Source organism: Talpa europaea, assembly GCF_964194135.1.
Source record: "Talpa europaea genome assembly, chromosome: 10".
Lineage (NCBI taxonomy): Eukaryota > Metazoa > Chordata > Mammalia > Eulipotyphla > Talpidae > Talpa > Talpa europaea.
The window spans coordinates 73,015,498-73,043,028 of NC_140077.1; the positions used below are offsets into that span (position 1 = coordinate 73,015,498).

Below are 27,531 nucleotides of genomic sequence, written 5' to 3' on the forward strand. Positions count from 1 at the left end.
CAGGCTCGCCTTTCCAGCACCCAAGGGAGGCCTCCTGGTGAGAGTATCACCTTGGATCTGACTGAGCTTTTGCTGAGCCTGCTGAATTATTCAGGAGCTGTGGATTCCAGCCTAGCTACGGGGTCTCAGTGGTGGGGTATCTGGAGCGGTAGAAAAGAATGCAATGAGATCTCCCTAAATCCAGACTTGAGGAAGGTTAAAGAGGACAAAAAGAAGCAGAGTTGGGCCTCTGTGGTGGCGCAAGGGGTTAAGTACCGCACTATGCAGCAGTCCGCAGCCTCTGTAGCATGAGTTCGATCCCTGGCTGGCCAGAGAGAAACCCACATGGCGAAGCAGACCTCTCCTGTCTCGCCCGCCTCTCCCCTCAGCAGTGTATTTAAGTCAGTCTGCCTGTTCTATTCCCCCCCTCTGTCTCTGGTGAATCCTCTCACCCCCCAACCCCCCCGCATCTCTGGCCTGTACCCCAGCTCTCATATGCATAAATAAATAAATCTTAAAAAAAAAAAAAAGCAGCAGAGGTGATTGCAGCCCTGGAGGGTATGAGGAGCAGGGCCAGGCGGCCCAAAACAGTCAGACCAGCTGCTTGCTATGCCCCAGTGCCTGCCACTGGAGATAGAAGGAGGGCAGAGAAGGCCACAGTTCCCAGAAATTTTGCTCAGTGCCTTCAGCCCCGCTGCAGCTCAGGGGAGCCCTTGGTTCCCTGGAGTCTAGAAGGAATGCAACAGGGTATGTGCTTTCCTCACAGCTTCTGTTTCAAGCCCTCTGCCCCATGGGGTATAACTGAAGCCTAAGCTTGGCCTATGAAAAGCAAGAAGAGCCAGGGGCTGGGATCAGGTTAATGGCACCGTGTTTCCATTGCCTCATCTGACACTGGCAGGGCAGGGTCACGTTTCACATCTCAGGGATGTGGTGGATCCAGGGAGGAATGTGCCCAGTGTCTGTGGAGACCTGCTGGGTCCATGTTCCCAGCCCATATCACCAGCACCACTTCTCACCCCTGGAGCCCGATAGCACCTGCTGCTGACTGTTATGGGCTCTGGCATGGGGGCTGACCCCGAAGTGCGAGCCCTGCTTCCTCTTGGCAGCTCGGGGGCATGTTGAGGTCCAGGCTGAGCCTGCTGGTCCAGAGGGAGGACGGGGGCCCGGCTGGTGTCTCCCATCAGTGTCTGGACCAGCATCATCTCGGCCCCGGGGGGCGCTGTAGAGTCACAGGGTCTCCCACAAGGGCCTGGCCTGAACTTGGTTAGGTAACCTGAAAGTGACCTAACTTTACCCCCAGCACCTGAGGGATTCTGTGCTCCCAGAAACCAGAGTTAATCTAGGGAGCACTGGGTATTTTTTTTAAAGATTTATTTTTAGGGGCCACCCTGGTGGCGCAGGGGTTAAAGTCTCAGCACTGTCAGGCTATTGCCAGCCACTGTAGCACAGGTTTGATCCCTGGCCAGGGAGCTGACCCACATGGCACAGATCTGCCTGTTCTGCTCCCCACTCTGTCTCTGGTGAATCCTCTCACCCTCCTACACCTCTGACCTATACACCAGCTCTTTTATGCAAAATAAATAAATCTAAAAAAAAGGAAAAAAGGATTAATTTTTATTTATTTATACATAGAAGAACTGGGGTCTAGGCCAGAGGTGTGGGGGGTGAGAAGCTCACCAGCGACAGAGTGAGGGCAGAATGGGCAGATTTACTGAAATATCCTGCTGAGGGGACTAGTGGGCGAGATAGGAGAGGTCTACTGCCCTTTGTGGGTCAGCTCCCTGCAGTAGCTAGTGCAGCAGCCATAGCTTGATAGCGCTGAGACTTTAACCCCTGCACCACCAGGGAGGCCCTGGGTACTTTCTATCTGGGAATAAAGTCATGGATGTCAGTGGGGGAAAGATGAATAAAGGCTAATCCCAGAGGTGGCATGCTACTGTGACAACTAACAGCCTATACCCCATGAAAGTCAAGAAGAAGCTGCCGCTCAGGGTCTCTGGGATCACTGCTGCTCAGGGTCTCAGGAAGTAAAACAGTTTTTGGGAAGGGGCAGTGTCCTTGGGTTTTGGTCCCTCTCCAGTGGACAGGACCCCTAAAAGCCAGGGACTTTGCCTGGACATGAGGAACTCAAACCAGACTAAAGGAAGAACTTCTTGACTCACCAGGTACCACAAGAGGGACTGCTGGGTGGCACCCAAAGGCCCCTGGAAGATAGGGCTTCTTACCACAGGATAGGAAGCAGGGGTGACAGCAATCACAGAGCAGTCTGCCCAGCCTGCCAAGTGGCTGGCAGCAACACAGACTGGGGAAGCTCTCTGAGGCCCAGGCTGGCTGCCTCTGGCTCTCCTCCAGGCTAAGGAAGCTTTCCACCCAGAGGCAGAGACAGAGGAGGGGATGTAGCAGGGTGGGGGAAGGGAGCAGAAAAGCCAGCTGTCTTTCCCAGCAGCTGGGAGTGAGCTCAGGTTGGCACAGAGCCAAGCATGTACAGAGGGACTGTGGACATGTGGAGCATCATGTGGCCCTGAAGTGGATGCATTTGTGAGGACGGGCCCAGGGACCCAGCTGGACTCCTAGAACCAGGGCCCTTCAGCTTCCCGTGTAAGCTGGCATAGATGTTGAGGCACACCCAGAGGCCCCACCGATGAATTGCCTGGTCTCTGCCAGCAACCGAGGGGGACATGTTTGAAAACCTCTCTCAGCAGAGTCAGCCCCACCCACCTCTGAACCAGCAGGCTCCAGACATAAATAAACCAGAGCCCCTTGGCGCCTGCCAAGATCGTCTTCTTGGCAAAAACCTAGGACTGAGGGTGGCCCCTCATTGCCATCCCTCAAGTAAACAGGAGTGTTTGTTTATGCCAGGCAGAGAAGAAGAAATCTTGTTGTTGGATAAATCTGGTGGAGGAGTGCAGTCAGCTCTGGTTTAGGTGATGAACTGGCGGCCACCATCTGGGGCTGCAGATAATGCCACCGCAGGTCACCGGGGAATGTCAGTCGTGACCCCACCCTTCCCCCCACCCCTCACCTCACCTTCCCACACAGCCGGGACACCTGGGCCCTCTCTCTGGACCTGCCTGGCCTCCAAGCCAGGGCTCCCTGCCACTTCCCGTCCTGGAAGAAGACCAGTCACATGACACGGAAGGGAAGGGGCGGCCAGGCTAGGCCAGGGGCCAGCCTGCCAGAGCTGGCCACAAAGTCAGCTCTCCAGCCCTATCCCCTTCCCAGGAACCCTCCAACTGGGTCACCCACACAAGCCCTAAAGGGCCAGAGGAATGTAGACACCTAGGGAGGGGTCATGAACAAGGCCATGAGGAAGCAATGACCAAGCTGGACACGGCAGGGATGAGAGAAAGGGAGGACAAGCCTCTGACCCCTCCAGGGGCCGATCCACTCCCTGAAGTCCTGGCAGCAGCGAGGGCCAGAGGGAAGAGCTATGGAGAAAAATGGCTGCTCTGTGAACCAGGGGATGGGGGCTCTGCTGAGGAGCCAGGGCCACATCCCTGCTGACACGGGTGTGTGCTGCCAGCAGCTCCTGACCAGCCTCAGGGCCGGTCTCCAGGGGTGAAGGCCATGCACAGACCAGACCCATCTCTATTCACTGCCGACGCCTCAGAGCGCTGCTATTTCCCACATATAGGTGTGAGACAGAGATCTGAGTCTCGTTCAGTGTCACACAAACAATAGAAAGCAGGATGGTGGGACTGAAGTGACAACTGTTTTTGTTTTTAAAGGGAAATCACTTAAGCAGAGCCTCAAAGATGGATGACTGGATCTGGAAGGGACAGATGTGGCCAAGTGGTCACCAAGGCAGAGCTGTGAGCCCACCTGGCCCTCTGTTGCACCCCTACTGTCCTCCAGTCACCCCCTTTCCTAGGACAGAGGCTGGGTGGGCACCTCCATGACAGCTGAGGACCGTTAGGGTGTTTCAGCAACTCAGCCCCCAGTAGGACCACTCTGGTCTGAAAGCCAGCTGGAGAATTTTAAACAATGGCAAGGGGTGTGGGTAGAGGGGGAGGCTTATGAATTAAAAATAGATGCTAGTAATCGCCAGGGAGTTTGCTGAGAGCATGTGGGGCTGTGTTTACTAGAGAGAGAAGAATACCTTCTATTCATGCCCTGAGACTTGGGTGGAACCATGGCAGCTTCTCCACCAACCAATGGCGTCTGGGCCTGCCGGCAGTCAGCTGACCCAGGGCTCCAGATGGCTACAAGGCCCCCTTCCATAGGACACTGAAGGACTCCCTCTCCTCAGGATCCCTGAAGCCACACCCATCCCCAGAGGGACAGCTCCAAGTTCAGAAAACTGTTTAGCTGAAGGAGAAATGGTAAAAGATAAAGCCAGTATCCGGCCATAATGGCCGAGGCAAGCCTGCTCCCTATGGGCCCAGCATATAAAGGGCCCTAGCAGGCTCCGTGCCTCCAGATCTCAGCTAGGCCTTGCAGACATGGTGGAAACAGGATCTAGTCTTCTCTCTACCACCAACTTGCTGGGTGCTCTTGGGCAAGTCGCCTCTAGATTGCTCCAGACCTCAGTCTATTCATCTGTGAACTGTAGGTAACATCTGCTTTGGCAACTTCACAGAGATGTTATGAAGGTGGACAGGTAACATGTATGACAGGCTTGGGGAAGCTGCAAGCTCTAAAGCAGTCGTAGAACAATCATTTCTTCTATTAGGTCCTGAACCTGGGGAACCAGCCCCACAGTCAGTTCACCCAAGGGTCTCAGGTCTAGTCTTCTACCAGCAGCAAGGAGAGAACCTCCCTGCCCCCTGGACATCGTGGAGGCACTGTGAAGGCCAGACACAAGCCACATGGAGAAGCCCTGACAGGCTCCACCCGTTGTGCCTGCCCCTGTCCCCCAGGCCCCTTGTCCCACTTAGCAAACATCAGCAATGCTTTCCCTGTTTCTGGGGGTCAACTGACCTTCTCTCAGGCAGCAGGAGAGAAGGCTCACGTCTCCCTCTTCCTAAAATAGCTGTCGTGTCAGAGCCCCTTCCTTGACAGGACTGTTCTGATTTGAATTTTGCATAGAGCTGGGCCTGGGTGCTTGCTCATTTAAGATGTTCATTCCAAAGGACCTCTGGGTTGAGATTCAGAGTCCACGCTGCCTTTTTAGCCAATACATCCAGAACTTCCTCTCAGAACTGTCCTCTCCCCAGCTGGGGCTATGCTGGCAAGCAGCCCATCGCCAGCGTCCCAAGTACTATCCACACGCTGACAACTCCCGAATAAATGTGTGGCTCTCCCATGGGACTCCAGACTCAGCATCTGAGTGCTGCTGTGGCATCTCCACGTGGGTGTTAAATGGCCATCTCAGATATGAGTGTCCAGGCCACAGTCCTAGCCTAGTTCACAGCCCCCCCCCTCCCGATGTCTGTTCCATTGGCCGTCTTCCCTAGCCCAGTTAATGCCAATTTCTGTTTTCCAGCTGCCAGGTCAAAAATCTGGGGCCATTCTGCCTGCTCCCACATCCAACAGAAACCTTTGTAGCTTGATAGCTGAGGCAAATCCAGAATCTGGTCTCTTCTCAACACTCCCCACCTCCATGGGGCTGCAGGTCACCAGCCCCCACCCTGGCTCTCCCAACAGCTCCCTCCTGGCCCTGCTCACACTCGGCTCACAGCCTCTTCCCCACCCAGAAGCCAGGGGGATCTATATAAAAAGCTTCACTCATCTGTACAAATCTGCCAATGACTTTTCACCTCACTTGAAAAGAAAATCAAGAGCCCTTCTCCGGACCTATTAGACCCTTTTTTTTTTAAATAGAGGCATGTTTTGTTTTATTTTATTTATTTATTTGTTTGTTTGTTTTTTGTTTGTTTATACAAGCACTGGGTACAGTCAGAAGCGCAGGAGGGTGAGAGAATTCACCAGAGCCAGAGCGGGGAGCAGAGCAGGCAGAAGGACCAAAGTACACCGCTGAGGGGAGCAGCGGGCGGCAGGAGAGGTCTGCGCGCCATGTGGGACCCGCCTCCGGTAGCCGGGGAGCAGTCGGGGATCGAACCGGCGCTGCAGAGGCCGCAGGCATCTTCGCAACCCAGCGCTCAACCGCTGCATCACCGGGGAGGCCCCCGTTTTTTTTTTTAAAAGAGATTTATTTATACATACAAGAGCTGGTGTGTAGACCAGAGGTGCAGTGCGGGGAGAGGATTCACCAGAGACAGAGTGGGGAGCAGAATAGCCAGATCCATTGAAATCCACTGCTGAGGGGAGCAGCGGGTGAGACAGGAGAGGTTTGCTGTGCCACGTGGGTCAGCTCGTTGGCCGGACATTGAACTCATGCCACAGTGGCTGGCGAGAGTTTCATAGTACTGAGACTTAACCACCAGAGAGGCCCTAGACCCATGTTTAAAAGAACAACAAAAACCAGAATACCTCAACCCCAAACCCAAAATTCATGGTCCCCAAACCCAAAATTCATGGTCCCCTTCCTCACACAAACTCATACCACCACTGCCCCGGTCGCCCCTGTTCTCACTCCACTGGGACTGGTTTCTTGCTGGCATGCACACCCCAATCCAGGTGCAGTCTGTGCCCCCACTGTTGAGACCACCTCTCTCTGCAGGTTCTTACTCCTGCATAGCGGGCTGCTCTGTCCATCGCATGTCCATCTGTCCTTGGCCTCCTCACTCCACACATGTCCTTTGAGGGTCTCACTGGCACATGTGGCTTCAAACTCAATGTGACTCCCTGAGCGCTGGCCCCTGCCCAGACCTCTCCCCAGGATGAGCCCCTCAAGCTGGACAGCTCCCAGAGGCACTTGCGGTTCTCATGTCCCAGACTGGACACTTCACTTTTCTCCTCAAACATGCTCTGTCCACCTCCGTTCACCTCTCTACTCCCTCTCGAGTAGAGAGCACCCTACCCTACTGTTGCTAAGCCAGGAACCTGTTGTCCCTGCTCCTCATCCACACTCTCACCCAGCAACTTCCCAGTGTCCTCTGCACCCGTCTCTCCCTAACCATCCTCACTGCTGCCACTTAACTCCTGTATTATCTCCAGAAATGGCTTCCTAGCCCCTTCCCAATCTATTGTCTACACGGAGGCCCAAAGAGACCTCTCGCCAGTTTCCTAACACTGTTTAATGGCTTCACACTACCCTGTGGCTGTCCTGGGCCGACCTGTCAGTCCCCAAAAGTGCTGGACACTTCATCTGCAATGAGCCCCTTGTAGCCCCTACACCCTCCCTCCGCCTGCCCCTCCTCACCCCTCCCCTGGCTAAACTACACTCCATCCTCAAGACTCAGCTCCTGTCTCCCTGGAAGCTCTGCCATGGCCTTGCAGCCCTATTCACTGTCTGTCTCCCTCTGTGAGGACAGCCCCTCCACTTGCTCATCCTGATGGCACCTGAGAATTCAAGATGGACTGTGCCTGTGCCATGACTAAGGGCTGAGTGCAGAAAGCCAGAAAGCACCAAACCAGATGTTCCCCTTCACCAAACACCCATCAGGTACCTCCCGGTTGCCTTTGGTGGGTGATGATGCCAGAGGACACTGCCCGACTCCATTCCATGAACTCATTTACTCCTAAATGACTCTAGTACTGCAGTCCCCATTATCAAGTGGGGAAAGTGAGGACAAAGAGGATAATGACAGATAAGGCCAGACAGAGGCAGAACCAGGGTCTGACCAGTCTGTGCCTTTAACCAGTGTACTCACTGCCCTGATAGCACATTTCAGGAAAACAAGCCAAGATTAACACCAACCTGAGCAAAACACGATTTTAAAAAGCAGATCCCTAGACAAATAGAAGCCAGGCTCATGGGCACCACCTCTTGATTGGGTCTACCTCTGACTCCCTCAACCAGGCGGGTGCCAGGGCATTGAAACCCACTAGGCAGGGCCCCAGCCTAGGTCCCCAGGCGAAGAGGCCCCTCAACAGATGGCCCTTGACTCGACAAGCCCCAACCCCAGAGCTGTCCTCCTGGCCCCCTTACCTTGTCACCAATGCCCTCGGCTTCCTCTGCCAACAGGTACACGTTGCCGCCGTCAGCCAGCAGCAGGGCTGTGTCGGTGGTGGAAGAGGACCGCGGGCGGCACTGGTGCTGGTGCAGAATGGCGGCCAGGCTGCTGTCCTGGGGGGCCTTGCGGAGTAGGTGGGGGCTGCCACGCTGGGGCTCCAGGGAGCTGCTCTTGGTGCGCCGGCTGCTGCCCCCGCTGCTGCCGCCCCCGCTGCTGTGCAGGCTGGCACCCCGCTTGATGGAGGGCCGGGAGCGGATCTGCTGCAGCACACGGTTGAAGGCAGTGGGCCTTGCCGGCAGGTCGTGCAGGGACACGGCGTAGGAGACGCGGTGCATCTCCGGGGAGCGCTCCTTCTCGTCCGCAGAGTCATGGTCTGACATGCCCTGCTGATGGGGCTGCTGGGAATCCTGAGTCGCCTGGTGCTCCCGCTCCCGAGACCGGCGGCGGCTGTGGAACAGGTGCTTCAGGCCGTGGCCAAACATGGAGCCCTCTGACAGCTGCTGAATTTTCTTAAAGGGGAAAGAAAAAGAGCCCTGGTCAGCGGACGGTTCTGGAAGGATGAGTTGGTTGGGGGCAGAGGTGAGCAGTCTGTGCCTGAGACCAGTGCAAGGAGTCCAGTCCTCAGAATTTGGAAGACCCCAGCAATGGCCACTCACACTGAAAGGTCACCCTGCAGAAAGGGGGCCACTCAGACCCACTTTCATCCCCAAAGAAATGCAGCCACATGGTTCCCTACAGCATGTGGGTTCGGGGTCACCCATCATGACATCCCTGTAGCTCTGGCCTGGGGCTCATCATCTTACACAGGTAGAACCAGCCACAGGGCTGTGCCTCCTGGACTGATTTAGCCTAGTCATTCCTCTGTCTCTGTTAGGCCCTCCTGCAGGCCTCATGGGCTCCTGTCGATGACCCAGCATCCACGTTCAAAGCTGCCTCCCTGCCATACTCCCCGTACCGTCAGCTTATCCTGTTGTAGCCCACACTGTTAACTGCCTATCTGAGGTCGACTCCCCTTTCTTACCAACCAAACCGCCAGGTCTTAACTTGCTTGCTAAAAATTTCTGCTTCTTCAGACTCCTGTGCAGCTAGTAGTAGACACGTGACACACTTTGGCCAGTGAAAATGCAGGTGAGAGCTTTTAAGAACATTTTTGCTTTCCTGATAAAGGTACAGGCCCTGCCTACTTCTTCTCTTCTGGAATGTGAAGGTAACGCCTGGAGCTGCAGCAGCCACGTTGCAGCGGCGAGGATGACACACAGCTGGTGGACCCTCAAGGGACAAGCTGGGGACCTGATGGTCCCATGGAGCCACCGAACTGTAAATGCCAACCCTGGAATTCTTGCTGCATGAGATAAGTAAACCTCTTTGTCTATACAATGCTAGTACATTTTCCGTTATTTGTACTAATCTCTTCCTGATACAGCTCATAATAAAATAAACTGAACTGGCATTTCTGGGTTGGTAAACACATCCACAGGCCAGAGGCTGGCCCAGCCCAGTTTCATGGGGACAGAAGCTCCTGCACTGGAGACCCTTCTGGACCTTGTCCCATAAACCTCTTCATCGGCTGTTCATCGGTGTTCCTTCCAAGAGCCTTTACAATAAACTGATAGATGCAAAACAAATAAACATGCTTCTATGGGCAGATCTTACAATCCAGTCAGTAATGTGACCACTTGTTTGGCATGTCATGATCGCTATCCAAATGAGAGCTTCCCCTCAGGTGGAAATGAATCAAAGAGGCCCCGGAGCCCAGTGCTACCCTGGCCCCAGGATTCCCTCTTGGCTCTCTGCTGAGATTGTCCCCTGCTCCCCAGTCAGGAGCACTCACAGAGGTGGCCGGGCTGCCTGGCAGAGGGATGCTGGTGGTGATCCCAGCAGCTGCCTGTCAGGCTTATCAGGCCAGGCTGAACCCTGGCAGAGGGCAGAGCCAGCAGGAGCCAATGGGGCGTGGAGACCAGGTGAGAACCCACACTTTAAAAAGAGGGAAATTCAGAATCAGCCATTTGGGGCTCTAGGAGCCACTGTTGATCCTCACCTGTGAGAAACAACTGGTAATTTCATACAGCAGCTCAGTCATTTTTTTAAGACTTTCCAAAGAATTGCACATATTGGATTTTCCTTTTTTCTAGAAACAAACCTAGAGAGCAGAAAATTTAGTGCAGAAACCAGGAAAAAACCATCTTCAGCTCTTCTGAATTAGCCAACCCCGCTCTCGCCCTGCTCCTCCCCTCCGTGATCTGTCAGCTGCATTAATGTCTGTTTGTCAATAACCACGCTACTGTGTATTGTGTAAAAACTTAGGATTTTCATTTGTCACCCTATTTGCACCTCCCCACAGTCCTCAAAAGAAGCGGGGCCCTGACATCAGAGAAGGTACATCACCACCACTCACCATGAACTAGAGGCCTCAAGGTGCTTGTTTCTTCCGTGTTACCTCACTTGATTTTCCCAGCTCTCACAGCAACATCTCCATCTTTAGATGAGGAAGTTAGGCCTACCAGCATGCCTTCTCAAGAACTAAATTCTGGGGCATCCCTGGAGATGCAAGGTCACATAGGGTTGGGTATCCCCCTGGGAGTTACCTGTCCCTGGAGGCTGGCCTGAGGTGGCCAGGAGGCCCATCAAATCTGCTCAGGCCAGAACCAAGATGTCCCCTCCAGTCTGGGGACCAGCCGGGACGCCTTCCTCCTCTTGAGGCCCAAGCTAATCCAGACCTCCCTCCAGGCACTTTGGATGGGGCCAGCTGGCTCCAGAACTTACCCAGCTGCGTCTGCCAAATGGTCACATTATAGATTATAAATTGTCTTTCTAGCATTTGATTCCAGGTTTCTTTTTCCTCCCCCCCAGCACTCCTTACCTGGCTTCTCCAACACAGGTGGTCCTTTTCTCTATCAACTCAGGTAGAGGCACCCTTCAAAAGACTACCCCTGAGGTCCTGCAGCCCTGAGGCATTTCGTGCCCCTCAGCCCCCAGGAAACCTGCAGGGCTGGGAGGTGCTGGAGACATCAGTGACCCCACTTTGCTGTATAGTTATGGACCCTAAAATCCCTGATCAGTTCATGTCTGATATTGCACAAGAGCGTTTTCCAAGGTGCTTTCCATGCCTTCATTCTAGCCTGACATCAGCCTAGCCTCAGGAGGGAGGGCATGACGGACACAGGGTCACTTTGCAGATGAACAAACTGAGGCTGAGCACAGCTGAGTGGTGCTCCAAAACTAACGCAGATAACAGTATTCCCATGTGTCTGAGGAGTGTCAAGGACGGGATCAAAACAAAGAAGCCAGAGCCCGGGGAATTAGGTCTCTGAGGCGTGATGGGTCTGCCCATGTCACATGACAGGACTTTCACCACTGTCGCCTTCATTTCCTACCTCCCTTTCTCTTCTGCAGTTGAAAGAAAGCAAAGGGTGACTACAGGACCTTTGCTCCAGCAGATCGAGGAGTCACAAGGGAAAAGAATAAAGTCAAAGAATAATGGAGTGGGGGGTGCTCTGAAGAAGGGTTTTCCTCACTTAACAAGACACAAGGCAAGACAGCAGGGGGGCACAGGAGCTGCAGGGCCCGAGTGGGTGTCCAGGAGGAGCTGACTAGGGAGTTTTAACATAACATGGTAAGTGTAAAAAAAAAAAAAAAAAAAAAAGAACCCCAGCACACACACACATAACCAGCCACAAGTTTTGGAAATGAGGAAAACCATGGTGACTAGCTGGAGGGAACTTAGCCACCAACGCAGCAGAAAGCACCACCTGCTCTGACTAACAGGTTCCAGCTACTAAATGTCACTTGCCTCTCACTAAATGTGACTTTTGCTTTCCCCCAGCTGCTAGAAACCATTTTGGTGGCCAAATGAAGCCACATATTAGGAAAAGAGAGCTGAGATGTTCAGAGTTAGAGCTGGGACACCAACAGCTCTCATTGATGCATGAGAATGAGCAAGAGCTGGGAGAGTAACGGTCTGGGCTTCTGGGCTCAGGTGCCACTACCTGGCCAGTTAAACAGGGGAAGGTGGCCACTTCCTCCCCCACAACTATCTTTAAGGGCAGCTGAGTGGGTGCCATCATCCTCTCAGGAAGAAAGGGTGGACTATATGGCTCCGAAAGGCTTCCTGAGAAAGCTGCGGTCTCCAAAGAGCAGGCTTCATCCATTTTCTTCCCTGGGTGTGGGCCCCCCAAAGGGGAAGTTTGCTCCCAAATTTGCAGACACAGCTTCATGAGGTCAAAAGTAAAATGCTTCAGGGTACAGCGTCTTTGGCACCATCTGGTTAAAAATAGCCAAAAGCAGCTAATTCCTCCAGGTCCCTATGTTCTTAACAACTCCCAGAAAAGCTGAAAGGATTTTAAAAAGTCACACTAACCTATGGCTAATTATCCCACTTGGCAGCTGACCGCAGACCCCTTCCTCCCACCAGGGTCTGGAACTCCCTTTGCCCCACCAACAGTTCGGCTGGGAGGGTTCAGGGGGGTGACTGGGTCACAGTGAGCCTTAGCAAGCCTAGGTCGCCAACGTTCCTCTATTTATAGGGTCTCTATGGAAACAGGGCCAGCATCAGAGCGCTAATCACTGTCGAAACCCACAGAGTCCTACTCTGGGACACAAAATGGATGTGGAAGTCTCCAGTTGCCCTTCAGAAGCCTTGGGTGGAGGACCTGGGGGAGGAGCAGGAAAGGAACCATCACCCCAGGTTTGACCCTGAAACCACAGTGATGGAGAAGGGGGACCAGCTGCAACTTGCAGGCCTGTTGGGGTTTCTATTGCAAACAGTGATGAAAGGTCTTCGGAATCATCTTCTGCTTCCTCAGTATCACAGTTGACATTGAAACAGATCTCAAAACTCAACTCAGGGCCAAAAGATTTTCCTATTCCCAATTTTAACTCCTTGTTCCTTTATTGCTTCGAGAATTCTGTCTGGAGCCAATGCAAGTCAGGAAAGGTGACCCAGTGCATCCAATCTTTAGACAGAACCAACTCAACACACCAGCAGAGACGATCTTTATTAAAGTCCCCTGCAGGCTGCCCTCTGGCCTGCTCTCCTTCTGCTACTCTCACCACCTCCAATCACGGCAGCATGTGCCCCTCCCTCTGAGCTCCAGACCTTGTCCTCTATACCCCCACCTCGCATGCACCTCCAGGTGCCATAGCTTCAGAACACGCTCAAACTTATCCAACTTTTCACCTGCTTATGGACAAGCCCTGCAGGGAACACGAGGAAGTGGAGGGCGGGAGCTGCGTGGCTTCTTTCTTTGCATCTCCTACATCACCTGGCAGCGACCCCACGACCACCAACACTGTGCTACGTGGAAACGGTACGAGTCTACAGAACCACCTCCAAACCGATGGCTTAATCCACAGACAATTCCCCTTTCCAAAGCCTTAATGTTTTGCAAAGATTTCAAATGCTCAGTCAGGCAGCTTTTTCTTGTGTCTAACTCAGCTCCCTCCTGCTGCAGTTTAAACCCTCCTCTCAGTCTATCATCTTTGTGATGCCAAGACTCCGCTGACTTGGAAGGAGAGAAGCACAGACCCAGAAGCCCAAATGGACTTCCTGTCTTTATGAATGGCTTAAGTGGGGGCTCGTGCCCTTACGGCAGCTTTGTTTTCCAGAGTAGATATCACACAGTTAAGTTGGCTGCAGTGAGAAAGGCCTTAGCCATTTAGTTTAAAAAGTCAATGTTTTTCGAACACAATCACAAATATCCGCTGACCCTCAACAGCTTTGTTCTAACTTCCTAACAGGGAGAGAAGCTTGTGTCTGGTTGATGCGGGTAGTCCCAGTGCAGTCTGGCTCTCAGCCAAGAACAACCTAGTCTATGAGGATTTCAAAGGGAGAGGCCATTTCTTGGAGGAAAGATGAGTTTTGAGTTGGCCTCTACACCCACCACTAAGTAACCTGAGTCTTTTTCCCCAGCCCCTGACATCCACACTTCTTTTAAACTTCAGCCACAAATAATGCAGGTGCTATGGGATGTTTCAATTCCTTGTTGGGGGAGAGATTCTTGTTAATGGGACTAGCAGTTGAGATACACACAAAAGCACTCTAAGCACTAAGCCTGAGAGACCTCTCCCACAACAGCTGGGACTCCATCTAGAACCCAATATGTGTTAAGAGAACTGAGAGCTTCGTTTGCCACATGCTTTCCCATCATCAGTCACCAATTCTCTTTTTTAAGATTTATTTTTATTAATTATGCATACAAGAGCTGGGGTGCAGGCCAGGGGTGCAGGGGGTGAAAAGACTCACCAGAGAGAGTGGGGAGCAGAACAGGCGGATCTGCTGAAATACACTGCTGAGGGGAGCAGTGGGCAAGATAGGCCTGCTGTGCCATGTGGGTCAGCTCCCTGGCTGGGGGATCCAACTCAGGCTGCAGTAGCTGGCGATAGCTTGACAGTGCTGAGACTTTAACCCCTGTGCCACCAGGGAGGCCCTTGGTAACCAGTTCTTCACAAACCCACAACAGGGTTGCTCGGCACAGTCCTAAAGTTTAGAGAGGAGGTGGGAGCAGGCCATGCTGGCCTTGGACCCTCTGCCCTCCTCACACTGGGCAGGGAAGACAGAGGAGGCAACCCGTGCTTGCTCCACTGCCCCCACTGCTTCCATTAGGACTATGCACGGGGCTGGCAAGACACCAAATCCCCATCCACAATGCACAGGCCTGATAAGGGGGTGGCATTTGTCATCTCACACCCCATCTGTAAAGTCCTTCTCCCATACAGATGGCCAACGGGCACAGGAGAAAGTCTCACCATCTCTTACACTAGGGAATGCAAACCAGCGCCATGATGAGCTACCACTCACACCTGTAGGAGTGGCCCAGCTCAAAAAGACCAGAAACAAATGCTGGCGAGGATGTGGAGAAAAAGGAGACCTGTTGGTGGGGATGTAGACTGGCCCCTTTGGAAAGCAGCATATGGTGGGTCTTCAAAAATATTAAAAGTAGGGGCCTCCCGGTGGCGCAAAGGGTTACGACACAACTTATGAAGCTATCCGCAGCCACTGCAGCACAAGCACGATCCCCAGCCAGGGAGCTATCCACATGGCACAGCAGACCTCTCCTGTCTCACCCGCTGCTCCTCTCAACAGTGTATTTCAGTCAGTCTGCCTGTTCTGTTCCCTACTCTGTCTCTGGTGAATCCTTTCACCCTCCACACTTCTGGCCTGTACCCCAGTTCTTGTATGCATAAATAAATAAATTTAAAAAAATATTAAAAGTGGATCTACCACATGATCCAGCAATTCCATCTACCACGCGATCTAGCAATTCCACTCCTATCTATCTACTGAAAGAATACAAAATCACTAATTTGAAGGGATAAATGCACTCCTATTTCACTACAGCACTAATTACAGTAGCTAAGTTATAGAAACCTAAATACCAGCGGTAGACCAGTGGCTCAAGAAGATGTGGTATATACACAATGGAATACTTCTCAGTTGTAAAAAAAAAACTTTTGCTGCTTGCATCAACATGGATGGGACTGGAGGGGATGGAGCTAAGAGAAATAAGTCAGAAGGAGAAAGACAAATCCCAGATGACTTCACTCATGTGTGGACTACAGAGAAACAAGACAAAGTGATAAAATGAAACCAAAACAAACTCTAGAAATATGACTGCAGAATTGAGGCTTCTAGAATAGGCGAGAAGGTAAAGGTGGGACAAAGAGGGGAAGGGGCCCAATGGTTTATGGTAAATAACTATGGGTGCTTTGGTGGGGGGCATGTGGTATGGTGATGACCATCTGAGAGGTGAACCTATCCCCTTTAGTCAATGTTACCTCAAAAAGAAAAAAGAAATGGGCCTCCCCTGGTGGCGCAGCGGTTGAGCACTGGGCTGCAAAGCTGCCCACAGCCTCTGTAGCACTGGTTCGATCCCCAGCCACCTGCGAGGGTCCCCACATGGCACACAGACCTCTCCTGCCGCACCCACTGCTCCCCTCAGCAGTGTATTTCGTCAGTCTGCCTGTTCTGTTCCCTGCTTTGGCTCTGGTGAATTCTCTCTCCCTCCCATGCTTCTGATGTACCCAGTGCTTGTATAAATAAATAAATAAATCTTAAAAAAAAGAAAAAAGAAAAAAGAAATAAGGATGTTCTGCTAATGCTTACCCTACCTACCTCCCATAGTGAAGAAATGAAAAATATGGGAGAGTTCTCTATAAGTTATAAAGTAAAAAAGTTAACAGCCATTTTAAATTAATCATTAATAAGTATTTAAGAATACAGAAAGTGGGGTCTCCCTGGTGGCTCAAGGGGTTAAGCACTGTACTATGAAGCAATCCGCAGCAGCCTCTGCAGCACGAGTTCAATCCCCAGCCAGCCAGAGAGAAACCCACATGGCACAGCAGACCTCTCCTGTCTCGCCCGCTGCTCCCCTCAGCAGTATTTGAGTCAGTCTGCCTGTTCTGTTCCCCACTCTGTCTCTGGTGAATCCTCTCACCCCCCCATCTCTGGCCTGTACCCCAGCTCTTATATGCATAAATAAATAAATCTTTTTAAAAAATACAGAAAAACAGAATTCACATGTACTGATTTCCATTATCATTCCTAATTCCAAGAATTGCCTGTATCTCTCCCACCTGACCCAAAGCCTTCTCCTCTTGTTTGGTAATTAACTTCCGACCCATTCTTTGGTCCACCTCCCCCTAGACAGCAGTTTCTGATTGCAGCACTCAGCATTGGAAGCTCTCATGCCAGCATCCTTACAAGATTTGTTTACAAGTATTTCATCCAGTTTGACTGGGAGCTCACCTGAAGGCTCAGCCAGCACCTGCGGCCTTGGGGCATGGTTGACCTGGCGTTTCCATTCTTGGGTCATCCTCAATGCTCCCCCCCCCCCCCCCCCCCCGCCCCGGGCCTATCCCAGCCCCCGCTGGAGACTGCAGGAATCTTCAAGCCTGAACATATCCCTTCCAAAGCAGAACCAGGGGCCCCGACACTGCAGCCAGGCCCCCCACAGAGCCACACACCACTGGCAGGGCCCTCCGCTAGAGGCCAGGCTCTCCACCACCCCACCAGAGCTCCTACCAGGTGACTTATTTCTCCATCACAAAAGTGGAGAAACTGGGGCTACTCTGGTGGACCAGGGGTTAAGACTCAGCACTGTCGCTGCTATGGCCTGAGTTCGATCGCTATCCAGGGAGCTGACCCACATATGCCGCAGCAGACCTCTCCTGTCTCACCCGTTGCTCCCCTCAGCAGTGTATTTTAGTAGAACTGCCTGTTCTGCTCCCCACTCTGTCTCTGCTGTATCCTCTCACCACCACCGCTGCCCCACCACCACCTCTGGCCTACACGCCAGTTCTATACACACACACACACACACACGCACACGCACACGCACACGCACACGCGCGCGCGCAAAGTGCAGAAACTGAGACCTATTCATTTTCTCAAAACCTGTCCCTTAAAGCAAAACCAACACAAGGACAGAAAACAAGTTGGAGCTTCTTGGGAATGTCAGCATTGTCCTTCTTGACTTAGGGATGGAGGTGGGGTCTGCTTTGCTGCTGTCATGTAAACTATACATACTGTTTTCAGACACTTATACACATGCCAGGATTCACGACCGAAAATTGCCTTTCTGGATGAAGCTGTCTGGAATGTACTCCCCCATGATTCCTTCTCTGGTGGGCTTTCTGCAAGTGGGGAGGAGGTCCTGCCCCACCAGCAGCCAGAATCATAGAGGATTCAGCTGCGACTTTCTCTCGGTATCTGCCTTCTAATTGCTTTTCCTGATCTCAGCTCTGAGCAGGCAGGTCGACACATGGTGTGAATGGAAGAACATAAGCTGGAAGGCAAATGAGTCAAAAGCTTTTCAAACTGGACTGAAATAATGGATTTTGGAGCTCTCCCCCTTTTTCTTCTGGGAAAAATATTAATACTGCTCAGAAATCCCTGGGGAATTATTCACAGGGGCTTTTGTGAGGAGAAAGAAAACCTCAGGGGAGGCCCCTGGCCAGTACATCCAGGCCCTTCCTTTCAGGAAAGGCTCCATTCCTCTAGTCACACAGGGGTGGGAGCCGGGTCCCTCCCCTGCCCTCTGGCTTCTAAAAGGCAACAGGCAGACCCAGCTGACTCTTATGCTCAACCACTCACCACAGGCCTCAGCAACATCCACCACATGCTGCCTTTCTCACAGGGACATGTGCTCCTGTCCCTCTTTGCATTTCCCCCTCCCCAGCTCCCTTCCCCCAGTTTCCATGCACACCGGATCTGAGCCTTCTTGCTAGAATTCCAACGTACTTTTGGTTGACCAAACTCTCCACAGCCAGTAATCCTGGCATCTCCCCTCCAGCCAGCAGGGGATCTAGAAGCAAAGCAGCAAAGGACTTATAATGATGACAAATGAATCAAGACATGAACTCAAGAGACTATCACAGGAATCCATGCCACAGCGGCTGGGAATGTGATTGGATTGTTGGGCTCCTGTCGCAGGAGAGTCTGCCGTGACCTCCCCCAAAAGTGACACCCGTGTACGGAGCAGCTGAGAGGGTCCCCAAAGTACCTTCATGAGTCCCCTTGGGGTGAGGGGCAATTCTACTTTCAGTTGCTCCTTTAAGATTGTTGCTTAACTATTTTTTTTTTTCTTTCCCCTGGCCCTCCCCATCCCAAACCACAAATCCCAGACCAAAGTAAGCTCAACGCTGCAGGACCACAGAGTGAGACCACAGGCCTCCCTAAGACCTCTGCCACTAATTAGGGCGTCTTTGGTGGAGACTGAAGTTCTCTCCCCATCTCACCCCCATCTCCAAAAGATGCCTCAGACAGTGCCTCTTTTTTTTTTTTTTTTAAATGACGATGATTTCCTCCAATGCACTTCATCTATCACAAAGCCTAGAGCGTCTTGAAAAATAGGAGTGGGGACTAAGAGACTAAAGGTTCCTCTTCTCCAAAGTTTAACATGAAAACAAACGTAGACCAGAACTGCTGTCTCCCGAAATCACACACAGGTGTGTGGTAGGAGGTGTTAAAAGTTGAAATTTTCCCTCTTTGGTGCCACCACCAATTCCAAAACAAGTCTACTTCTATCCACTTCCAGGGCCAATTGCGGAATTTTTCCATGATTAGAAAACTGTGCCAGCAGCAGAACACCACTTTTCCAGCATTGGAAAACAAGTTTGGATACACTCCGACATTTACAATCCCTTTCCCCCAAGAAAAGGTGAGAAAAGATGAGTGCTCTGCCTGAGATCACACAGCACATCAAATCGCAGTGGCCCCCAAGTTCATGTCTGGTTCTGAAGGCCCCATCCTGTAAACATGTTGTGATAGCAAACAGACAAGAGATAAACAGGAAAGGCCCTGCTCGTCTCCCCCTGCTCCGCTGAGAAGCAGCAGCTATGTCTGCTCCTCCTCGCTGTTTCTCCTGCCAACTGTGATCGACCTCGGTGGTATGTTTGGGGGCTGGGGACATGAGGGGTTTCTTTTCTCCTACCTGACCTCAATTCTGATTCAGTTCAACATTTTTCATTATGTGTAGAGTTGTTCCCCTATCGGCCCTGGCCAGAATGAGGGTGTCACCAAAAAAAGAGAGAGATGATACAGGAAGGCGTAGATAAGCGAGCTTCTGAAGGCAGCTTTATCTACAGAGACAAAGACACGGCAGCCCCCACACCACGACCAGCCCACCTTCCCTCGTGAAGCAAGTGAATGGAGAGCCCAGGCTGCTGGGCTGGAGATTGAGGAGTCCCCAAGGCACTTCTCAGATTCAGAGTGAGGGTCCCACCTGGTCAGGGTTCACTGGACAGACTCGTCTGAATCAGCCCCAAATGAAGCTGAAGTCTGAAAGGAGGCTGGCCCTCTCCTCCAGATTAAGGGTGTCCCTGAACCTTCCCCCTCTCCGTTAGACCAGGAACCACACCTCCTGACTACACAGGGTGGGTTCAGGGCTGCAGCTGGGGCAGGCAGCAAGGGCTCCCTGGGCCTGACCCAATGAAAACACCAGCTGCCTGGGGGGGCCTGTCCAGTGGGGCTCGACCTTAGACACCAGGCTGGCCCCGAACCCCAGAAAAGGGCAGCGGCAGAACCAGAGGTCACCCTGGAATAACTATCAGAATTTTTTTAAAGTACGCACAGGGGATGGCAGTCGCCCTCCTCACCCATCCCCAAGGACACAGGCAGGTAACACACACACACACACACACACACACACACACACGCGCACACACACACACAGGTAAGAGCACACTCACCTGCACTCTGACTTCCTGACTCTGCGCCTCTCAGGCCAAATGAGGAATGTCATTGGCTCATTCTGGTGAGCTCCTTGGTGGCCGCTGCCATAGGATACAGGCTTTATTTAACATAACGAGTCCTTTCACTTCCCTAGCCCAGACCATGCACCCCTTCCAGAGATTTCTCCCCAAGGCATCAATCTCCAAGGTATCTACGTTCCTTCCGTGGGCTGACATCTCGCTCAGCCCCGTGGTTAGCTGGCTTTAGAGGTCTGAGCCTGCAGTCCCTGTGGCAGCTCCAGCAAAGGTGCATTATTTATCCCAGCTGCTGTTTTAATTAATAGAGAGACACATTCAACATGCTCGACCACTGTCTCGGCAATCTCGGGCTGGAAAATAAACGGCTCCCAGCTGCATGTGCTCGGCTCTTTCAGATTCTGGTTCTAACTGCCGGCTCAGCGTGTGTGCAACTTGAACCGCCGCCCCAACCAGCCCAAGCACACTCGGCCACCTGTCAGTCCTCCACCCTGGGGGCTGGTTCAGCAGGCAGGCAGCGATCTCCAAGCACTTGCTGAACCTCTGGCTCCACCTAATGGCAAGAAATCCGCACTCCCTTTTCACAGATGGACAAACTGAGCTTCATCCAGAAGGGTCCCAAAAGGAGCAAACAAATTCAGCAAAGGCAACGCATGGTCCTCTGCTTGGCCTCCCACGCTGTAATTTTCTTCCCCTACCATCCTACAGGAGGGAGAGTGATGTCAACTTTTTAGTTAGCATCTTGGATTTTTCTCAGCCCTTTGTCTGCGAATAGCACTTCACACACATTATTCAAACAATCTCGGATGGGTGAGTCACTAGAACGTCTGCTGAATAATGAGGAACAAACAAGAGGCCTGAAATGGAGCTGAAAGACAGAGGTACAAATGGTACCTGACGTCCTGCCCAGGGTGCTGGCGGAACATTCGCTCATCCTCTCTGACCTTTGCCTGGCTTCCTCATCGCTTTTATCCGGGGAAAGCACTTTTGCGCGGGGCGGGGAAAGCTAAGTCGCTGGCTGGCTTGCCAGGGGAGGGTCTGCGCTCACCTTTAAATCAGGAGGCTTGCTTCGGGGCCCCGGGTTGGGCGCCGCCGTGGCGCCCGCGTCTGAAGTTGGCCCGCCAGCAGAGTTAGCACCCGCGGCCTCCCCAGGCCGGAGGTCCGCGCCCGGCAGGTGGCAAACGGCATCTTCCAGCCCAGCTCCATCCTCCTCGCCCTGCTGCTGCTGCAGCTCGTCGGATTTGCACCTCTTCATGGTGTATGTGGGTCGACAAGGGGAATCTGTCCTTCCAGCGCGCCGTCTTGGGGGCGACCGCACACCCTCTTACACTGAGAATCGAGGCCCGGGGTCTAAATTATTAACTTGGAGGGGAGTCGGCGGACCACGATCGCTTGAATTAAAAAATAAGCCTTTTAAAGGTGGGAAAGGGAGGGGCGAGGAGAGAGCCTTGGTTACAGCTTGGAATAGTTCGTTACGACCTGGGGCGCGAAGACGGGTCACAGTCGACGCTGGGCAGCGGGAATCCTTGGGCAGTCATTGCAGCGGGAGGAGGAAGCTCGCCCCCGCACCCCAAACTTTCTGCTTCAGGGCATGGGCAGGGCGGAGGGGAGCTGGGCGGCACCGCGCATCCCTCCCGGCTAGCCGGGCTGCTGGGCGCGGCTGGGCACCGGGCAGCCGGCGGGGCAGGTCCTCGTCGGCCGCCCGAGTCGCCAGCTGCGGCCCCGGGCCCTGCCGCCGGCCCAGGCCCGCATGGGCTGGCCGCGGAGCCCGCAGCGCGCCCGGCCCCCTCCCGGCCCGCGCGCCCAGCTCCCGGCCCGCCGCCCAGCCTGCTGCAAAGCCGCGGCCGCGGCCCGAGCCAGCAGCGAGCGCGCAACCTACCCCGCCCGGCGCCTCCGCCCGGGAGGGGAAGGCGAGGCAAGGAGGGAGTGACAACGGCAGCGGGCCAATGGGAAGCCCGGAGGGCTGAGGGGGCGTCGCGCGGCCACGTTTTTAGGGTTGGTTGCACCGTGCGCTCCCCCAGGAGCGGTCCGGAGGGCTCTGCTGCTGCGTCTTAGCATTGCGGAGAGCGGGCTGCGGAGCCGAGGCGCGGGTTAGCGGACGCGTGAGACGCCTGCCCCAGGAAGGCTCTCTCGGAGCACCCCACCCACTCGTTTTATTTAGCTGGGAGGGGCCGCAGTAGGGATGTTTGTCCTCACTGATTTTTTTTACTTTAACTTTGCAGGTTTTCTTATATAAGACACCGAGCCTCCAGGATGCTTGACCCAAACACAAACCTGTACCTACATTCCCGAGTGGGATGGCTCTTGACCCCTCGCCCCCGCTCCTACTTTAAGTAACTATCTCATGAGGCTTGGCGTTATGCAGAAATTTGAAAGTATTTCATGTCTGAATACAATAATGTGTGTGAGTTCTTGCAATCTGTGGAGCCACCTCTACGTGAGACTGGGTACTAGTGGCGGGAGGTTGATACACATGGAGGGAAGGAACACGGTGTTTTTCTCATAAATCTCAGCCAAACTGCTGCATAACGCAGAGGCAGGGCGTACAAATGGTCGGGGTCACCAAAATATGTCTCAGAGTATAACAACCCAGGTGAGTGCCTACTCACTGTGCATACTGTTAAAACTAGACAACAGACCCAAAATGGAGTCACTTAGGCTAACCCAGGTCAACAAATGTAGACTTAATTGCAGTCTCAGCTTTCCCGGAAATGGAATCTGAAACCACTCAAGGAAGAATCACCTGGTCAGCAGTAACGAGGTCATCTGCCTGATAGCCTCTGCCATCCCCTCGATGAAAGTGGTCTTGGCACACATCACTCTTTGCCAGTATAACTTCTTTGTCCTTGCTCCCTTTGAAAGAGTGCTATAGTAGGTCAAGGACAGTGGCCAGTTAGAGGAAAGATCCTTGTCCGTGGGTTCTCACCTGCACACACAACTGTCAGACCACTTGGGTTCAGGAGCCAGGATCCAACTCATCACAGCTGGAGGTGCTAACAGGTAGGGCCACTGCGATCATACCTCAGCAGCCCAGGGCCACAGTCTGAAGGTCGGGATGGACAGTAACGTATGCTGGACAGCAACAACGGAGGTAGCTGCAGTGGGAGGTGGTGTCGGTCAATCAGGTGCCTGCACCAGCAGTAAACAGCTCTTTGAGATACCAGGTCCTTAGCCTTTGGCAGGACAGAGACAGTTGTGGCCAGCCTGGCCTTTGTGAAGCTCTTTGGCTTATCTGTGAAGCTTCTCGGCTTCTCTTCTCCCGTCGGAGTTCAGCTGCTGGGCCTTCTTTGGAGGTCTCTGCAAGAGTCTGAGAGTTCCAAGCTGGCTCCTGCCCTGGGCCTCTTTCAGGGCTCCCCACCCACAAGTCTGATTGGACCATAGCATCAACCAGCTCATGCCTTGAACCTGACCCTGGTGGTCCATTCTACAATCCAGGAACCAAATCCACGGGCCTCCCTACTGCCTACCACTGGAAGAGCCGCAGCGCTGGGCCTGGCCCCATGGGGCCAATTCTCCTGCTCCTCCTGCGGCTCTGACCAGGGGCTGCCTGCCTTGGGGCAGCGTGGTAGGGAAACCACCATCACTGCTGGCCTCTGCCTGCAGCCTGAGTAAAATGCCCACCACCCACTGCCGCTTGCACTGCCCACAGTTTCTGGGGCGGGTGCCAGGGAGGAGCTGCCCACAGGCGGCATGCACCAGGCAGCTGGGGAGAACTCGCCACCGCTTCTGGCTGAGGCAGCAACCAGAAGGAGCTGGTCACGTCCTGCAGCCCGCTCTGCAGGGTGGGGGTTTCACCTTCCTTTTGTCAAATTCCGTCCCTCAAATGTTCATTTTGCTTGGAGGTCCTTTCTGCCTATAAATGGGATGCTGCCCAACTCATGCATGGTTGAATAAAGCCAATAAAAAGTTGACATTTACACAGTTGAACTTGGTTTTCTAAAAGCACAGTGGTGTCGGCCCACCCAGCAGCCTCAAATTGGTGGCTTGGGGACCAGCAACAGCACCCTGAAGCTTGATAGAAATGCAAGTTCTTAGACACCAATCAGACCTACTGAATCAAAACTAGTAGGCCCAGAAATCTGTTTTAATAAGCCCTCCAGGCAATTCTGATACAACCTACTACTTAAGAGCCATTGGCAACGCTTGCATGAAGGGACCGCTCAGTCTTCAAGTCACTCGATGATCTCTAGGCTTTTACAGTTTACCCTTCTCTTTCACACCGTCCTGTGTGTTAGCCTCATCAGTCCTCGTAGTCTGTGAGTTCCCGACAGCATTCCAACCACTCATTTTAATGTGTATCCTAGAACAACCTAAGTTGCTAAGAATTTACTTCAGTCAAGCAGCTACTTTGTAAAGCAGGCAGCTCCATTTTTAGAAGATGGAAATTTTGGATGGGCTGAGAATGTAGAACCACCCCCACATCTACTACGCAGGATCAGGCACAAAGTGAAAACACAAAGCTACAAGCCTTTAGCGTTTTTGTTTTTTTTTTTAAAGATTTATTTATTTATGCATACAAGAGCTGGGTATAGGCAGCGGTGTGGGGGGTGAGAGGATTCACCAGAGACAGAGTGGGGAGCAGAACAGGTGGATCAACTGAAATACACTGCTGAGGGGAGCAACAGGCAAGACACGAGTCAGGAGAGGTCTGCTGCACCATGTGGGTAGCTCCCTGGCCAGGGATAGAACTAGTGATGCAGTGGCTGCTGATAGCTTCATGGTCCTGACACTTAACCCCTTCCGCTACCAGGGAGGCCCCAGTCTTTAGCATTTCTAATGGGAAAGGAAAGGCAGAGATGTCTCCTACCTAACCTGTCCCCAGAGAAGTGCAGGGTCCCCATAGAAACCTGGGCAAGAAGCAGCAAGAGATGACCTGCAAACAGTGTGACCCCGTGGACACATTTTCATGATCTGACTCTAAGCTGAAGTGGAGGAAGTCCGTGTGACACTATAAGGAAGCAGAGACCATTATTACTTCGAAAAATGACTTGTGTCTGTTCTGATGTTGACCTTAAGTTTGCCATTTTTATATTTTCATTTAAAGATGGCATGAGGGTCAGAATTTCTTATTTGTGACCTGTGTGAGCCACAGTTGCCAGTGTAAAGCTGCTGGCATTTTCATTAGCGATAGTAAATTCTTCAATACTCAAGTTGGACTTGAAAGTATTTTAACTGAAATTTATTTGAAGGATTGGATCATTCTGTTGTCCTAGGTCTATGTTTTGATGTTTAGGATAGAAAGTTGCAGATTGACAACACAAGAGGTGATAGGTGGTATATAGCATTAGCATTTTCCTTTCTGTGTTGGCACACCTAGTTAACTGCAAATAACACATATAGTGGGAACAACACTAGACTTTCTTGGTGTTAGAAAATCCATGTAAGAATTTGGATTCTTGGGGTCTCACTGGTGGCACAGGGGTTGTGCACAGCATGATGAAGCTACCCGAAGCCAGGGGAGCAGCACAAGTTCGATCCCTGGCCACGGAGCTGACCCACATGGTGCAGCAGACCTCTCTGACTCTTGTCTTGCTCGCTGCTCCCCTCAGCAGTGTGTTTCTATCGATCTGCCTGTTCTGTTCCCCACTCTGTCTCTGGTGAATCCTATTACCCCCCATACCTCTGGCCCGTACACCAGTTCTTATATGCATAAGGATAAATAAATCTTTTTTTTTTTAATTTTTTTTTCTTTTTTCTTTTTTAATAGAGGCATGTTTTATTTATTTGTTTGTTTGTTTATACATGCACTGGGCACAGTCAGAAGCGCGGGAGGGTGAGAGAATTCACCAGAGCCAGAGCAGGGAGCAGAGCAGGCAGAAGGACCGAAGTACACTGCTGAGGGGAGCAGCGGGCGGCAGGAGAGGTCTGCGCGCCATGTGGGACCCTGCTCCGGTGGCCGGGGAGCAGCCGGGGATCGAACCAGCGCCGCAGAGGCTGCGGGCAGCTTCGCAGCCCAGCGCTCAACCGCTGCGCCACCGGGGAGGCCCAGGATAAATAAATCTTTAAAAAAAAAAAAGAATTTGGATTCGTTTATCCTTGTGTGTTCTTGGGCAACTAAATCACTTACCCCTTTTCATTCTTGGTTTTCTCATCACTAAACAGGGGTTCCACATGGTTAGTGAAAAGGTTAAACTAGGTAATGCATATGAAAATACTCATTATATAGTATGTGCTTAGTAAACCTGAATGAAGCAAATTAATTAACAAACTTGTCAAAGTTCTGTCTGCCACTGACAAAGGCAAACATCCCACTAAGCCTCATGCTCTTTGTAAAAGGAAGTAAATCCCAGTTACACTAATGAAAAGGGGCATTTTCTGGTACAATCACATTTACTTTATCAGTACGTGTATAAACAAGAAGGAGAAAGACCAGGCTTATGAGTCCTGTTCCCTTGTCAACAGCCAGTTCATTTAACTCGATAAACTGACGAAGTTTTGATCATAGAGAAAAGGCACCACAATCAACAGGTAAGCAAAGAGGGTTTTTTCCTTTTGGGAAAGCAATGAAATCTAAGAAATAAAAGACTTCTCTTTGCCACAATGAAGAGGCTTGTAGATTAGCCAAGAATGTTCTATTTCCTATGCTATGTGATTTCTCAAAGCAAATAAATACCTTAAACATCAAATGGTAGATAATTGTCAGAGCTGTTTTAAAATCTAACATACTATGTACAGTGCTTTGCCTAGGAGGCAAAGGAATTTCTAGAGCCACTGAATATAATAATTTCAATCTCTGTATTTTTTAAATCAGCATCATTACAAATATTCTTGTGTTAATGGAATTTTCTCTTCTTCCCCTTTCTTTTACAGCTTCAATGTTCTCCTGAAAAGAAATCGGGTTCCATTGAATTAGAAGGAGTAAACTATGTAAATAAGCAGCAAACAGATTGGCTGGAGTGTTGATGATGTCACAATCCCACCACCTAAATGCAGGCTTTTTATTGGCTATTGAAAGAGGCAGGCAGGGCTGGGAAGACTGCATCACTCCTGGGTTGGAGAAAGCTCTGTCTAAACTAAATTTTGTCCTGTTATTTACCAGAAACATTTTCCATATATTATGACATTTTTCCATGTCATAATAACACCATATGCTATTACTTAGACATTTTTCTTTATGTCTCAGTAAGCATTGTAAGTGCTTGCCATTCTATGAAGCAACTCTATCATGGCTTATTTAATCACTTTATTTTTAGATACTTAATTGTTTCCCCTTTTTGCCCTCAGAAATAATTACTATATTTAGAAAGTGCATATATTATTTTCTCCATGGTATTTCTCCATGGAATCTCTGATACCCAACTGACAAGGTTTTAAGGGCATAAACAAACCTCATCTTCATTTTGAGACTCTCACTGCAGCCCTAAAACCTGCATTGTAGATTCTGGTATTG

The 27,531-nt window shown here is 51.8% G+C and overlaps 1 protein-coding gene across 1 annotated transcript in view; it reads right to left on the minus strand.

Moving 5' to 3' along the window:
* Positions 1–21,396, minus strand: part of TMCC2 (transmembrane and coiled-coil domain family 2) — a gene marked incomplete at both ends in the record, with an annotated part of 35,704 nt that extends 14,308 nt beyond the window's left edge. Inside the window, 2 exons of the mRNA XM_084244732.1 lie at positions 7,913–8,446; positions 21,190–21,396. Of these exons, the coding sequence (XP_084100858.1) occupies positions 7,913–8,446; positions 21,190–21,396 (741 nt within the window). The remainder of the gene's footprint in view (positions 1–7,912; positions 8,447–21,189) is intronic.
* Positions 21,397–27,531: the final 6,135 nt, after the last annotated feature.